The following is a 15,521-nucleotide window of genomic DNA, read 5'->3' as shown; positions in this document are numbered from 1 at the left end:
TGTTCCAACGCATCAAGGTATCAGTTGAGCAAACCTTAAATTAACTGCTTCCAATACATTTACATTCTTCCTTATTTAGGTGACTAATACGGCACACAAGACTGTCAATGCAGTCTCACCAATGACCTGCATAAATCAAGCATAACCTCACTACTTCTGTATTCAATTTCTCTAGGGATATGTTGTAACAATCAATCACCTCTCCTAATTATTTGCTGTACCTGCATACCATACTGTTGTAATTCATACCCAAGGACAAACAGACCGCTCTGCATTTTCAAGTTCTGCAGTTTCTCATCATTTAGATCAGATGGTTTTCATTTCATTTTTCCTGCCAAAATGGACAATTTCACTTTGCCACATTACATAGCATTTGGCACATATTTGTCCCCTTGGTTAGCCTATCAATACCTGTTTGTAGCTTCCTTACATCTTCATGACAATTTGCTTTCCCATCTATCTTTGTGTCATCAGCAAATTTGTCGACTACACCTTCTGTCCCTTCATCCAAGTTATTTACATAAATTATAAACAATTGAGGTTTCAGCACAGATCCCTGTGGCACTTTACTGGTTACATTGTGCCAACTTGAAAAGTGCCAATTAATGCCTACAATCTGTTTCCTGTTAGCCAGCCAGTCTCCTGTTTCTGCCAGTGTGATATCCCCTACACTGTGACCCTTAGTTTTCTGCAATAATTTTTGATTCTTCACCTTATAAAATCCCTTCTGGAAACCCAAGTACAGTTCATCCATCACTCCCCCCCACTTCAACCACAACAAATGGTGTCTTCTTGAAGAACTCCAATTGGTCAAACATGATTTCTCTTTCACAAACCATGTCGACTCTGACTGATCACCTCAAACTTAACCAAGTTCCCCTGCCATAAACTCTTAACATTAGCTTCTAACATTTTCCCTATTTAGTATTAAGCAAATTGGCTACATTTTCCTGCTTTCTGCCATCCTTCCTTTTTGAATAATAGGGTTATGTTCACTATCATCCAACCAAATGAGAATGTCCTGAATCAAGGGAGTTTTGGAAAATCAAAACCAATGGATCAGTTATCTCACTAGCCACTTCCTTTAAAACCATATGAAGAAGTCCATCAGGACCAATGCTTCCTTTAAGCTGCACAGTTATGTGCAACTGCTCCAAGGTTTCCCAATTGGAGAGCGGCTTCAACATGACAATCGTGACATTGATTATCAGTCCGAGAAGTTGCTGCCGTGCACAGACCTCAGAGGTCCACGTAGATGGAAAAAAAATTAGAAAGAATGTTGACCAGGACCCCAGCACTTGTCAGCCAGTAGCTCCAATAATTTACTTTTAATTTCATTTTACTTTCTCAGTTTTCAGAAAGTTGACTTTCTGCAGAAGATGACGATTTGGATGGATAGACCTGTCAAAGCTTGAATGAAGATTGCTCAGCTGCAATGCTGCAAACTTTAACCGAAGCTCATCTTTCAGACAAAGGCCACACAGCTGAAGAGATGAAACTGTACGACAAGAAAAGTTGTTCGAGCCCCTTTCAGCACTTGACATACATGTGTGAAATATGGAATTGTTGCCCAGCACTAAAAATTGGTGCATCATTGCAGCGTTATCTTGAACCCAACTCACCAACAATATGAAGAAAGATGTGTGTCTAACAAGCCAAATTTTCAGGTCCACCTCCCCCATTAATCCATCTCCTTGACCCACCAATGCCGTAGTTTAGGATAGAGAATGACTCTGAATGAGCCTCTCTTCAGGATCGCTGTCCAGTCTTTCTTCCGACCCGAAAGCCCAGCTGCCCTGAGAGGTTATTTCTGCCAGGCAGCACTGATGGGCAGCTGTTCACTGCTGAGGTGGAGGAGTTGAGACTGGGTGCTGAGAGAAAGGGAGAAACTAAAATTTGAGCACATCACCATAGAGGGCATAGCCTTGTATTGCACTGTACAATGCTGTGGAAATAAAACCTCGCGGGCAACACAAGGGGAAAAGCTGCTGAAAGGTGTTGGTGACCATTCCTCTTGAATGAATGTGTCCTCGCACTCCGTGAACCTCAAGAGCCTTATGTGTGTAACTATGTCTTGTAAGGCCCTACTGATTAGAGGGCCCAGATCTGACAGCCAGTCTTTGTTGTTTTGGCTGATCTCAGCTGTTGGTTGCAGTGTAAAACTGAGCTAGGACAGAGGCCCTCTGCTAACGGCAAGAAAAAGAAATTAATGCTGAACTCCTGACTGAAGATCCATTGAGTCCTGTCTGTAAGCAGGCATTTACATCTCATTGGGTGAGTTCAGGCTCTTCATCCATCTCAAAATAGTCCTTTTCTTTAATTCAGTATTGGGATGTGCACCTCACTAACAAGGTCACCTTGATTACTCATCCCTAATGAATGGCATGCTCAGCTCTTTCAGCTGACAGTTAAGGGTCAATCACATCATCATGGGCCTGGTGTCACACATATGCCAGACTTGGTAATTTCCTTACCCAAAGGCCATTAGTGAACCACATGACAATCCATTGGTTCTGTGATTTTTTTTTCTTTAAAATCATTCATGGGATGTAGGCATCACTGTTGAGACCAGCATTTATTGATCTGGAGAAGATGGTGAGCCATTGTTTTAAACACCGTGCGGGAAGAGGAGGGAGGGAAGAGCTACGCCAATGGTGCTGTTAGGTGGGAGATGTAGTATTCTGACCCCAGATTATTATTTTTATTAGTGATTAGAACTTATTCCAGATGTAGTTATGAATTTAAATTCCCCACAATTACCATTGATGGGCAGAGCATTACAGGTGGCCTCTGGATTCCAAGTCCAGTCGCATGTGACCTCCTGCCTTGCTAGGAAGTGGGTGAGATTGGCCCACACAAACAATGCACAATGGACTCTTATGAACCAATAACACACTGCACATACACTTGGCTTTATCAATAATCCATGGCCAAGATATTAGAGAGTTCATGCCCCCTAGACCCCAGATATTGCCTTAATATAGGTGCAGGGAATAAAATTCAAGAAATGGGGGAATTAATTCCAAACACAACTTGGCCTTGAACTAGGGAGTGAGCAGCTCAAGAATGATATTACAACAGTTTGGTAAAGTAATTAACTGGTTCTTGGCCTACATTTACAGACAGAAGAGGAAATGTTTCACTGATCATTTTCTGACAGAGCCTTTCAAACTTTCGTTTTTCACTTTTTTCAGCCATTTTGTATTCTAAACCCAGCCACATGTGGATGGCATGGTGGTTAGCTGGTTAGCACTGCTACGTCAGAGCGCCAGGGACCTAAATTCGATTCCAGCCTTGGATGACTGTCTGTGTGCAGTTAGCACGTTCTCCCCATTTCTGCGTGAGTTTTCTCCACAGTCCAAAGGTGTAGAGGTTGGATGGATTGGCCATGTTTTATTGTCCATAGCATCCAGGGATGTGCAGGTTAGGTGGATTAGCCATGGTAAGTGCAGGATTGCGGTGATCGGGTGGCGGGCAGAGTTTAGGTGGGGTGCTGTCGGAGGGTTATGCAAACTCAATAGGCCAAACAACCTCTTTCCACACTGTAGGGATTCTATGATTTGTTTAAATTCAACTTTCTTATCTCTCCTTGTTAAATCTTTGAGGAATAAAGAATTGAATTGAAAGACAGCAGAAACACTTAGGAAGAGGCATCAATACAGGGTGTAGTATGATGAGAAGAAAGGGTTGTAATTGAAATATTAGCCCAAGGTAACATTGAATTTAGACAAATTAAGGACTGATGGCAAGAAACTCAACTTCATAGAAAGCTGGGAGTGGTGACCAGAATCATTGAAGGAATTGCTGGTGCTGGGATGGGAAGATGGAGGACGGGATTGGGGGAGGGCCTGTAATCCTTCTCTGGCTGCATGAACTAGAATGGCCTCAAACTGACCTTCCTCCTCAGGATCACAGCACAAGTTGTGCTCCCAATCTTAACTGTGCTTTTTTGAACCTGGATTATTAGGTAAATGCTTCTCCTCCTGTTCTCCTGGTGTGGAGTTCTCAACAGCTAGAGCATACATTGGAACATGGTCTCAGTGAATCATTGGGATCTGTTAATAAGTAGACAATCATCAGCTGCTACCACTGTTCAAAGTGCTTAAGGGGAGGTTCAGAGATACCGTTGTTATGGAGATGTTGGTGCACTCAGTTTTGTATTGGAGTCACAGTTCTGTGTGTACTGAATTTCAGCATAAACCAGTGAAAATGTTTGACATGCATGTGGAGCATTTCTTTGGAATTGGGTTCATTATGTATTATGGATTAATATCTTCTTCACCACACTTTTTCACTGTTCAGCTGGTCTGAGTTTTATAAAAGTCTCAAATTCAATGGCCCTGTGGTCTTTTTTCAACCCTTTCATTTTTACTCCTTGCCCTGTGTCCTGGAGAATGTTCCATTTTATTCTCACTGCAAATAAAGTCAAGTCCCTGAGGAATTCCAATGATGGTTAAATATTGTTCTGGACTAAAACAACATGTTGCATTTTTATAGCACCATTAATCACTGGCACATTACCAGTTAAAAATCTAACATTGAGCCAAAACAGATGTTCAGCCAGGTGACATGTTCAGGAGAAAGGAAAACACTTTATTTATAGACTACCTCTCATAATGTCAAGATGGCACATCAAAAGGGTGTGTCAGTAGTTAAATTGAGGTTTATAATACAGTTGTATGGAGGGTAAACACCATCAACTAAATAGCATCCATCCTTACATAAATACTAGATGTTTTTAATCAACTGTTCAGAAATGTTATTACACAACTTCAAGCATATGTGCACGAGGTTCTTAACATTTCAAAGTACAATTTATTTCAAAAAATCCAAAGACCACGGTAAGCAAAGCAGGTGCAGTGTCATCATGGAGCAGACTCCCTAATTCTTCTGAAAATACAGTCATTCTGATGAAAGATACAACCTGTTTTTATTAAAATGACAGAATCTGCAGAAATGACCATTATGTACTTGAGTTCCTGAGGTTTAAGATGACATCAAGAGCCTGGATTCTAAAATACATACCGGATGCAGTGAAGACATTAGATAAATTGATTTGATTTGAATTATTTTTGTCACGTACCTAAGTACAATAAGAAGTTTTGTTTTGCGTGTAGTACAGGCAGATCATACCACACAAAATGCATTATGGTAATAGGCCAGAGCAAAGAATACAATGTTACAGCTTCAGAGAAGGTGCACAAAGAGTGAAATCAACATTCAATTTAAAATTGGGAATGGGGTTCACTGGCTCGCCAGAATTTATAGCTCATCCTTATTTGTCATTGAGAAGGTAGTGGTGAGCTGCCTTCTTCAACCATTGTAGTCCATTTGGTGTAGGATTATATCATGGTATTTCAAGAGGGAGTTCAGGAATTTTCACCCAGTTACCATGAAGGAAAGGCAATATAATTTCTAGTCAGGATGATGAGTGGCTTGGAGGGGCACTTGCAGCTGGTGGTGATCCCATATATCTGCTGGATTTCCAAGATAAAGGCTCTACTTTTACACAGAAGATGACTTATGTTGAAACATGGCCACAAGAACGTTGAAATACTTAGAAGCTGAGATCACTTGAGATCCAATGACTACCTGAAATCAAACTTGGGACCATGGCCAGTTGTAAACTTCAACTTGTAACAGTTGCGTCTGGATTAGGGGAACTGAATCTAGTTATTTCTAGTCAAAATAACGTCATACAATTCACTATGTCATTGAAAGAATACAGGTACTCCCCTATATAAAGGTACGTCCTCAGAAGAACATATTAACAGTTGTGTAACATTAACACATACAAGTCAGGAGTAGGACTTGGCCATGCAGCCCCTTAAGCTGGTTCTGCCATTCAATAAGATCATGGCTGATCTGTTTTTTTTGGTGTTTTAAATTCTTTTAGGGTGGCACTGAGGCTCGGTCGTTAGCACTGCTGCCTCACAGCACCAGGGGCCTGGGTTCGATTCCAGACTTGGGCTATTGTGTGCATTTGCGCATTCTCCCCGCGTCTGTGTGATTTCCTCTAAGTGCTCCAGTTTCCTCCCACAGTCCAAAGATGTGGGTTAGATGAACTGGCCACGCTAAATTTCCCATATGGTCTAGTGATATGTAGGCTCGGTTGATTAGCCGTGAGAAATGCAGGCTTACAGGGTGAGTGGACGGCGGGGATATTCTTCGGAGGAATGGTGTGGACTTGATGGACTGAATGGCTTGCTTCCACACTGTACAAATTCCATGTTTCTAACCTTCCGACCCAACCCTAAAGTTGATCATTGCCAATGCCATATGGTTGCTTTTGCTCCATAGCCCTTAATGCTTAAGTGAACAATAATCCAAATGAATTGAGGTGCGCTTGACGAGCGAAGGCTGGTAAAACATGAGGTTCCTCTCTCCTCCCTGAAGAGAAAATTCTAAATTGGGCAGGGAAGCTAACCTTTCAACACTCCCCTTAAGATTTAAAAATAAAAACCTTTACGTTTACCCCAGGGGGAAATACAACTTTCTCCAGCGTCTGCAGTTCTCATTATCACTGCAACAAATGTATCCTTCTCGGTGGACCTGGGATCTTCAAGACCACGTGCCCAACGATGAGGTCTCGCGAGAGTTCTGCGGCACCGCCCCTTTCCTTGCGTGAGCTGGGCGAGCCCCCGTGCGCACGCGCCCCTGGATTTATCCGGTTGCTATGGGCCGGCGTCTCCTAGCAATCGGCGAGCGGCGAGGTGGAGCGGCACCGGTGGTAGTGCGGCGAACATGGGGCCGGCCAAGAAGAAAGAGAAGCCCGGCGGACGGAACCCGCCCGACGACAAGCCGGAGCTGACCTCCTCGGCGAAGGAGCTGTACATGACCCAGATCAGGGACTTGGAGAGAAAGGTGACCAGGTGAGTGTAGGGCCGTGGAAAGAGGAGCACAGGCACGCTCGCTCGTTCCTACCCCCAGCAATGCAGAGCCCGACCTCCCACCCTCTCTCTCTCTCTCTCTCTCTCCACAGATGCACCCAAACAACGATATCAAGGTGTCGAGCAGGATGAACACGGCAGGCCAAGCAGCATCACAGGAGGAGCAGGAAAGTTGCTTGGCCTGCCGTGTTCATCCAGCTGTACACCTGGTTACCAGCGTCTGCAGTTCCTACTATCTCTGCTCCCAACCATGCTGAGTTTCTCCAGCACTTCTTCTCTTTGGCCTGATACATACAATACAGAGAATGTCAGCAAGCCTGTACCTCCAGAAACAGGCTTACTACCTCCACCCAGACAATCCTGACTGTGTGGAGGCAGGCCATTTGGCCCATCAGGTCCACCCTGACCCTCCTAAAAGCATCCCATCCATACCTAACCCACCCCCCAACCCCCATCTTACCCCTGTAACCCGACGTTCCCCCTGGGCAATCCACCCAGCCTGCACATCTTGGGCTGTGGGAGGAAACCGGAGCACCCGGAGGAAACCCACGCAGGCATGGCGAGAATGTGCAGACTCCACGCAGACAAGTTGCCTGAGGGTGGAATTAAACCTTTGCCCCTGGTGCTGTGAGGTAGCAGTACTAGCCAGCCTACTGCTTGTGCCTCTGCTTGCCCCCAACCCCAGTCCCCCTCCCATTGCTGACATTGGGACCAGAGTCCTTTCTTCCCCATCTTGATGCCGTTTACAAACTCTGATTCTCCATACTTCAAACCATCGCATCTCTTCCACACACCACTACTGACCAATTCTGACATAAAATAAAGAACAGTTGATGTTGGAAACCTGAAACAAAAACAGAAAATGCTGGAAAAACTCAGCAGGTCTGGCACCTTTTTGAAGAAGGTTACTGGCCTTGAACTGTTAATTCTTTCTATCTCCACAGCTGTTGCCAGACCTGCTGAGTTTCTCCAACAGTTTATTTTTGATCAATTCTACACTGACTACCTCCATCCCAAAGGGTAAAACCAGTACAAAAAAAGTCATACTTGGAAATTAACTTATTGATCATGTTCTGAGATATTTTTGTCTGACCACTGTGTCATTTGCACGTTTTGCTGGTTTTTCCTTCTCTGGCGTTGTATCCAAACTTTCCTCCCAAAGATCCTGTCACTCCTAAATCCTTGCCTCTTTTTATTCCCTTCATGTCTACATTTAGGTACCCCAGCCCCACCCCACCACATTCCCCAGACAACTCTTATCAAGTTCACAAATGGTATCCTGTGTGAGCAAGGTAGAAGAAATCTGCTTGATCTATCTGCCACCTTTGGTGAGATTGACTGCACCATTATCCTCTGATTCTTCTTTCACTGTCATCTGGCTGGCTGGAATGACATTCACCTGGTTCTGTTCTTATCTAGTCATAGTCAGAAATTGCCTGAAATGGTTTCTCATGCCTCTCCTGCACTGTTGCCACTACTTTCCCCTCAAGGATGTATCCTTGGACCATCTTCTATTGCTCATTCGCATGTTCATCCTGAGCAACATCATCTGAAAAAACGCTGTCAATTTTTGCATATACGTTAGTAACAGCAAATAATTCAAAATTGACCCATGACTCACATCAGTACAAAATGAACAGGAATTCCCTAAACCTAAATATTTGTTGGACAGAAGTGTCTTAATTTCCATTCACAACTCTCTTTCCCAGAATTCTTGATTTTAATTCATCTTTCAACTGCATAGGCCTTGTTTGGGCAGCACAATGGCTCAGTAGTTAGCACTGCTGCCTCATAGCACCAGGGACCTGGGTTTGATTCCACTCTTGGGCAACTGTCTGTGTGGAGTTTGCATGTTGTCCCTGTGTCTGCATGGGTTTACTCCGGGTGCTCCAGTTTCCTCCCACAGACCAAAGATGTGTAGGCAAGGTGGATTAGCCATGGGAATTGCAGCGATAGTTGGAGGGTATGAGTGGAATGCTCTTCGGAGAGTCAGCGGACCGAATGACCTGCTTCCACACTGTAGGGATTCTATGATTAATGCTGGGATTAGATTCTACAGTTTTCTCCTTTCTTAGGATGTTCCTTCAAAACTACCCGTTGGGAATTTTTGCTCTATAAATCGTTGATATGATGTTATATAAGGAAATAATAACGTTCCAATGAAAAGACTTTGAATCTTTTAATATGTTGAAGGTGCTAAAGGGCCAATTAGTACTGTACTAAGGAGAAATTACTTCTCTTAGAGTGGCGAATCTTCAAAATTTTCTGACGTAGAAGGCTATTGAATATATTCAGGACAGAGATTGATAGCTTCTATATTTTACGAAAGAGCAGTCCAAACTTTGAAGGCTGGATTGAAGCAATTGCTACAGTTTGCTATTGCTGCAGGTACTGAGCTATCATAGTTTTTGTTTGATTAGAAGCCACCCGACATGCAACTACAAGGAATGCACCTGCAGAGTTGCTAATGGATAGAAGACTCTGCATCATGTTAAGTCTGATTTTCCTAGACCTGCGGGTGAGAGTGAAATGGTATCAGGAACTCCAATGCCAGACCGAAGAGTGAGGAATACTTTGATACAGGGCAAAGTTTGGTGTAAGAATCACGGCAATGGCCCTGCATGGGTAAGAGGGATAGGTGACACGAGGTCAGGACCAGTGATGTGTAAATGTTGGGTACATAAGACAGTCCTGAATAAGCATGTGGACCATATAAAAGCCACAAATCTGCAAACATGCCCGGTCCCTCAGAACCTTCAGAAATGCTGCTGGAACCCATGGCTCACCCACTCCATTAATTGTTGTTGTGTCTTCTGAATCAGAGATGCACATGATGGAAGTAGCCGTCTTGACACTGAAAGAAGAGAGTGGAAGTACCAAGGTGCTCCTGGTGTAAGAGGCGACCTCTCAAATGTTACACTCCACCTGTCTCAGACAGCGAGTTGGAGGAACGCAACCTGGTGCTGAAACACCTCAGGAGGTTCTCTAAGAGAAAAGTCCAGCTTCCACAGACTCGAGGAGAGGGCCATAGTGCTTGTAGTAAGGACAGCCAGCTGGTCTTCATAGAATATGAATTCCCTGAGTGGGGACCTGGTCCAATCAGGGAGCCCTGGCAGACATAAAAAGCTTGAGCGTTAGGGACACTGACACACTGGTGCCTGACTCTCTATGCGGCAGTACTGTAGTAAAAGACTGTACAATTGTAAGTAAAGGTTGACTTGGGGATGGGATACCAGCCTCTGTGGAATTATTTCACGGGTAAATTGCAGCTTCACCTCCCATCCATTGTCTCCAAGCTCATAGTCCCCCAAACCAGCACAATCTGCTTCTACCTCTGTTCCAAAATACACAAAGAGGACTGCCTGAACAGACTCATTCTTTCTACCTGCACCTGGCCAACAGAACTCATCTCTTCCTATATTGACTCAACTTTTTCTCTTCACATTTACATCCCCAATTCTTCTGATGCTTTATGTCAATTTCAGAATTTCCAGTTCATAAGCTTCAGCTGCTTCCTCGAAGAAAAACCGCTTGAACCGTTCCCATCCACCACCACCCTCCCCTGCTTGGCTGAACTCATCCTCATTTTGAACAACTTCTCCTTTAACTCCTGTTACTTTCTTTAGGTCAAAATTGTCGCCATGGGTACTCGTTTGGTCCCCAGTCATGACTGTCTTTTTGTGGGGTACATGGAACATTCTTTGTTCCAGTTCTACTCAGGCCCCCACCCACAGCTCTTCCTTGAGTAGGTTGATGACATCATTGATGCCACTTCCCTCTCTCATCTGGAATTGGAAAAGTTTATCAATTTCACTTCCAGTTTCCATGCTGCTCTCACCTACACATGGTCCATCTCTGACTCCTCCCTTCCCTTCCTCAACACCTCTATTTCCATTTCTGTGGATAGACTGGCCATTAATATCCACAGAAACCCACCAACTCCCACAGTTATCTTGACTATACATCCTCACACCCTGCTGCTTGTAAATACTCAATTCCATTCTCCCAGTTTCTCTGTCTCCATTGCAGCTGTTTCATTGATGCCAGCTTCTGCTAGGGAGCCTCCAAAATGTCCATTTTATTCCCCTCAACTGAGTATTCCCACCAGCGTGGTTCAGAGGGCCCTCAGCCATGTCCAACTCATCTTCCGGATTTCAGCCCTCCCCTCTTCTCCTCCCTTCCACAACAGCAATAGGGTCTCCTGGTCCTCACTTATCACCCCACTAGCATCCACATCCAAAGGATTATAAGCCACCATTCCAACCACCTCCGTCTGGATGCCACTACCAGTCACGTATTTCTCTCCTTCCCTTGTCAGTCTTCTGCAGGGATTGTTCAGTCTGGGACATCTTGGTCCACTCCTTTTCAGCTTCCACACTTCTCACAGCCCCATGGTATCTTCCCATGTAATCACAGGTGTAACACCTGCCCATTTACTTCCTCCCTCCTCACTGTCCAAGGCCCCAGACACACCTTCCAAGTGAAACAGTGATTTACCTGCACTTCACTCAATATAATCTACTGTATTCACTTCTCACACTGAGATTTGCTTTACATTGGAGAGACAAAATGCAGATTGGGTGACCACTCTCCAGAACACTTAGCTTCTGTCTGCAAAAATGACCCTGAGCTTCCTGTTGCCTGCTACTTCAACACTGCACTGTGTTCTCTAGCCAACATCTTTATCTTGAGCTTGCTGTCGTGTTCTAGTGAAGCTCAATGCAAGCTAGAAGAACAGTACCTCATTTTTTGCTTGGGGACCCGACACCCTTCAGGACTTAATATCGAGTTCAATAACTTTAGGGCCTGATTACCTTCTCCCTGTCCTTACCGTATCTCCACACACCTTGTCATCACAAGGGCTGCTATCACAACCAACCCATTGTTAGCTACTAATGGTCCTTATTAGCAGCTATTCATTCTCCCAGTGAGAAGTTTAACCATTCTTTTGTTTGCCTAACTGTTGTTCTGTCCTCTGGGCTCCACAACCACCGATCATTTACTCCTCCCCAGTGTTCCACCCTGTCTACAGCACATATACCAACCTCCTCTTGGCTACAACCAGTTCTAAAATGGACCTGAAATGTTAACTCTGGTTTCTCTCCACAGCTGCTGCCAGACGTATTGACTTTTTACAGCAATTTATGTTTTTGATTCTGATTTCCAGCATTTGCAGTTCTTTTGTGTTTTTTTTTTTGCTTTACTGCATACTGAAAATGCCCCAGCAATTATACTTCAGTGGATATGGAATGTGTGAGAGTAAAATAATATGTATTACAGGAACTACAAACTACTGTAAAATAAAAACTGTAAATAGTCTGAGGCATGAATATTACAATAATGGTTACTTTGTATAAATAATATTATTTGTATAAGTAATTGCAGCACAAGTGTAATTGTTCTTCTGTATAAGGATTGTATTGCAGCAAAATTATGTTCTGTAACAGACCATAACAGCTTTTTTGTCGATAATGTTTTTAATATTGAAAAATGTTTCACAGAAGGTTTAAGGATAAGAAAGGCTGTTGAACCAGAGAAGGATAACAAAAGAAAAAGATAACAAAAAGCTTGATGGAAGGGATCAAGGAGGAAAGGAAGGTGAAGAGATTTGATGAAGAACTCTACAACACGACCATCAATTATGGAATGAAGGCAAGGGATATTTGATAGGAAAGGGACTCAGAAATTTTATGGTAACTTTAAGATTCTTGCAAGGATTTCTGGCTCAGGTTGTGGACGAGGTTATTGGCTTGCTCGCCAAGCTGGCTGGTTATCGTACAGGCATTTTGTCACCATGCTAGGTAACATCATCAGTGCGATCTCCTATGAATTGGTGTTGTCCTACTACGTTTGGAATTTATATGATCCAGTCCATTAAATTGAGTTGTGTCATTTCTGGTTCTGTTCTGCATGGGGTCTAATTCCACATGTTTGTTGATTGCATTGCAAGTTGAAAACTGGGCCTCTAGGAATTCCTGTGTGTGTCTGTGTTTGGCTTGAACTAGGATGGTCACGTTGTCCCTGTTAAATTGATGGTCTTCATTGTCCAAGTGTACTGAGATGTGGGAAAATATGTTGTGTCATTTTGCTGCTAGCTGGTGTTTGTGTATCCTGATGGTTAGTTTACTTCTGGTCTGGCTGATGTTTGTTGCAGTCATTGGTTCTTTTGTCCTACTTTGGACTACTTTGGTCCTGCATTCATGGGTATGGGGTCTTTGGTCTTTGTGAGTGTTTGTCAAAGTGTAGCTGGGGGTTTGTGCTCTACCATGATTTTTAGTGGTCATAGGAGTCTCATTGTCAGTTCTGATATAATCTTGATTATAGGGTAGTGTGGCCAGTGTCTTGGGGTGTGCTGTGTCCTCCTGGCACTGTCTCTCTAGTAGGCACCTGTGGATGAAGTTGTTCGGATATCTGTTGTTAGCAAGTACCTTGTATAGGTGCTCTTCTTCAGAACTATGCAAGAAGGAGTAAGGACCAACATGCAGGACCAATGTAGTTTGCAAAATACCTTGCAATGACAGCAACAAACATTACACTGGCTAGACCAGAAGGAAACTAACCATCAGGATACACGAGCACCAGCTAGCAGCAAAATGGCACAATGAACTTGCCCTTATCTCAGTGTACTCGGACAATGAATTCCATCAATTTAACAGGGGCAATGTGACCATCCTACCTTAAGCCAACCGCAGACACACACACAGGAATTCCTAGAGGCCTGATTTTCAACCTGTAATACAATCAACAAACATGTGGAATTAGACCCCGTATACCCATGCAGAATAGAACCGGAAATTACTCAACACAACTTAACAGACCCGATCATATAAATTCCAAGTGGAGTAGAGCAACATCATCTCATAGGAGGCTGCACTGATGATGAGGGTGACAAAATGGCTGTACAATAACCATCCAGCATGGCGAGTAAGCCAACAATCTCTGCCATGTTAACTGACAGAGATAGAAATGAGTAAGACCATTGGAGGTATTTGAACATAAGGATGGTTACTTTAAATTTGTGGCTTTAATGTAATACATTAATTGTACAATGTAAAACTTGCATTTGGTTGTGTAGAACCTGGTGTGGGAAAGCTCATAAGACAGCAGAGTTGTGGATCAGTTCACGATCAAAGAGATTTGGGAATGGAAGAATAGCCTAAGAAGCAGTGAAATATTCCAGCTGAAGAAAGGCTAAGGTAGACTACGGGTGGTGATCTAATGAGGAAATAGCTGATTTTTGTGAGAAGGAGAGTTTCAGTTTAGAAAAAAAACCTTAAATTTGTACAGAATATTGGAAGTTAGGTGTAATGCTGCCAATTCTCTTTTATCACTCATTGTCTAAATGGGTGGCATGGTGGCTCAGTGGTTAGCACTGCAGCCTCACAACACCAGGGACCCGGGTTCAATTCCAGCCTCAGGCAACTGTCTGTGCAGAGTTTGCACATTCTCCCCGTGTCTGCATGGGTTTCCTCCGAGTGCTCTGGTTTTGTCCCACCGACGAAAGAGGTGCAGGCTAGGTGGATTGGCTGTGCTAAATTGCCTGTAGCGTTCAGGGGTGTATGGGTTATAGGGGATGGGTCTGGGTGGGATGCTCCAAGGGGCAGTGTAGACTTGTTGGGCTGAAGGGTCTGTTTCCACACTGTAGGGAATCTAATCTAAATTTAATGACTGCTGGGCCAAAGCAGAAGAAACTAACTGATACCAATACTGTCTCTGTATGAACCTCAAATTAAAAGAGGAAAGATTAAAGAGAGATTAATGGTAATTACTTCTGTTAACACCTAATTTGTTTGCTAAAGAGCGGTGAAGTAATTGCCACAAATTTCTTTACTAATTGTCCACAGTTGAACATCAAAAAATTGCAGTCTTCAAATATTCTATAAATATGATATCCTATAAGGAATAAGAAAAATATTGTCAGAATTTTATGTTGATTCTAATTAATTCATAATGTTGTGATACTGTTAAGGTACCAACGGAGGTTAGATGAATTGGAAGTATCAAGAAGTGACATGGTTGAGAAGCATGAGCAGCTTGGCAAAGACTTGCATGATGTCATTGCCTACCTGAAGAAGTGTCTGAATCAGAAAATTGATGAGATTGCTGATTTGAATGACAAGTTAATTGCCTTGAAACAAGCCAAAGACAATGAGAAGGATTCCTATGAAATCCAGCTGTCACATTTACGTCAAGAGTTTCAGGAAACCAAGGATCAGCTCGCGTCTGAGAATATGATTTTAGGTACAGACGTTGAGGGATTGTGTTAATTCTGATTACCTTTTATAACACAATTAATATCCTTTGTGAAATTTTTCAGGTGTAATTATAGTTGCAAATTCAACTTACTCCCAAAATCCACTTACAGGACTGCCTTTGTAAATCCATACTTCTGCCCTACCCCAACTGATTTCTTCTTGTTTCAGAGACAGTGGGAACTACAGATGCTGGAGAATCTGAGATAAAAAGGTGTAGAGCTGGATGAACCCATTTCTCCAAGCAGCATCATTGGAGCAGGAAAACTTGATGTTTCAGGCCTAGACCCTTCTTCAGAAATGGGGAAGGGGAAGGGGGTTCTGAAATAAATAGGGAGAGAGTGGGAGGCGGATAGTAGATGAATAAAGGAGAAGATGG

At 43.3% G+C, this 15,521-nt stretch overlaps 2 protein-coding genes across 3 annotated transcripts in view; both read left to right on the top strand.

Annotated features, from left to right (window-relative positions):
• cercam (cerebral endothelial cell adhesion molecule) overlaps nucleotides 1-4,432 on the top strand; it is a 91,452-nt gene extending 87,020 nt beyond the window's left edge. The window contains exon 14 of the mRNA XM_048559240.2: nucleotides 1,352-4,432. The gene's annotated coding sequence lies outside the window, so the exon portion shown is untranslated. The remainder of the gene's footprint in view (nucleotides 1-1,351) is intronic.
• A 2,202-nt stretch (nucleotides 4,433-6,634) lies between these two features.
• The window catches only part of cfap157 (cilia and flagella associated protein 157), a 71,036-nt gene continuing 62,149 nt past the window's right edge, over nucleotides 6,635-15,521 (top strand). For both annotated transcript variants that reach the window (XM_059638385.1, XM_048558681.2), the window contains exons 1-2: nucleotides 6,635-6,872; nucleotides 14,860-15,131. In XM_059638385.1, the coding sequence (XP_059494368.1) occupies nucleotides 6,745-6,872; nucleotides 14,860-15,131 (400 nt within the window). In that variant the 5' untranslated portion in view covers nucleotides 6,635-6,744. The remainder of the gene's footprint in view (nucleotides 6,873-14,859; nucleotides 15,132-15,521) is intronic.

The sequence above is a fragment of the Stegostoma tigrinum genome, chromosome 29 (assembly GCF_030684315.1).
Source record: "Stegostoma tigrinum isolate sSteTig4 chromosome 29, sSteTig4.hap1, whole genome shotgun sequence".
Taxonomy (NCBI): domain Eukaryota; kingdom Metazoa; phylum Chordata; class Chondrichthyes; order Orectolobiformes; family Stegostomatidae; genus Stegostoma; species Stegostoma tigrinum.
Note: the sequence above shows the minus strand (reverse complement) of the source record. Positions and strands in the feature narration are given on the sequence as shown.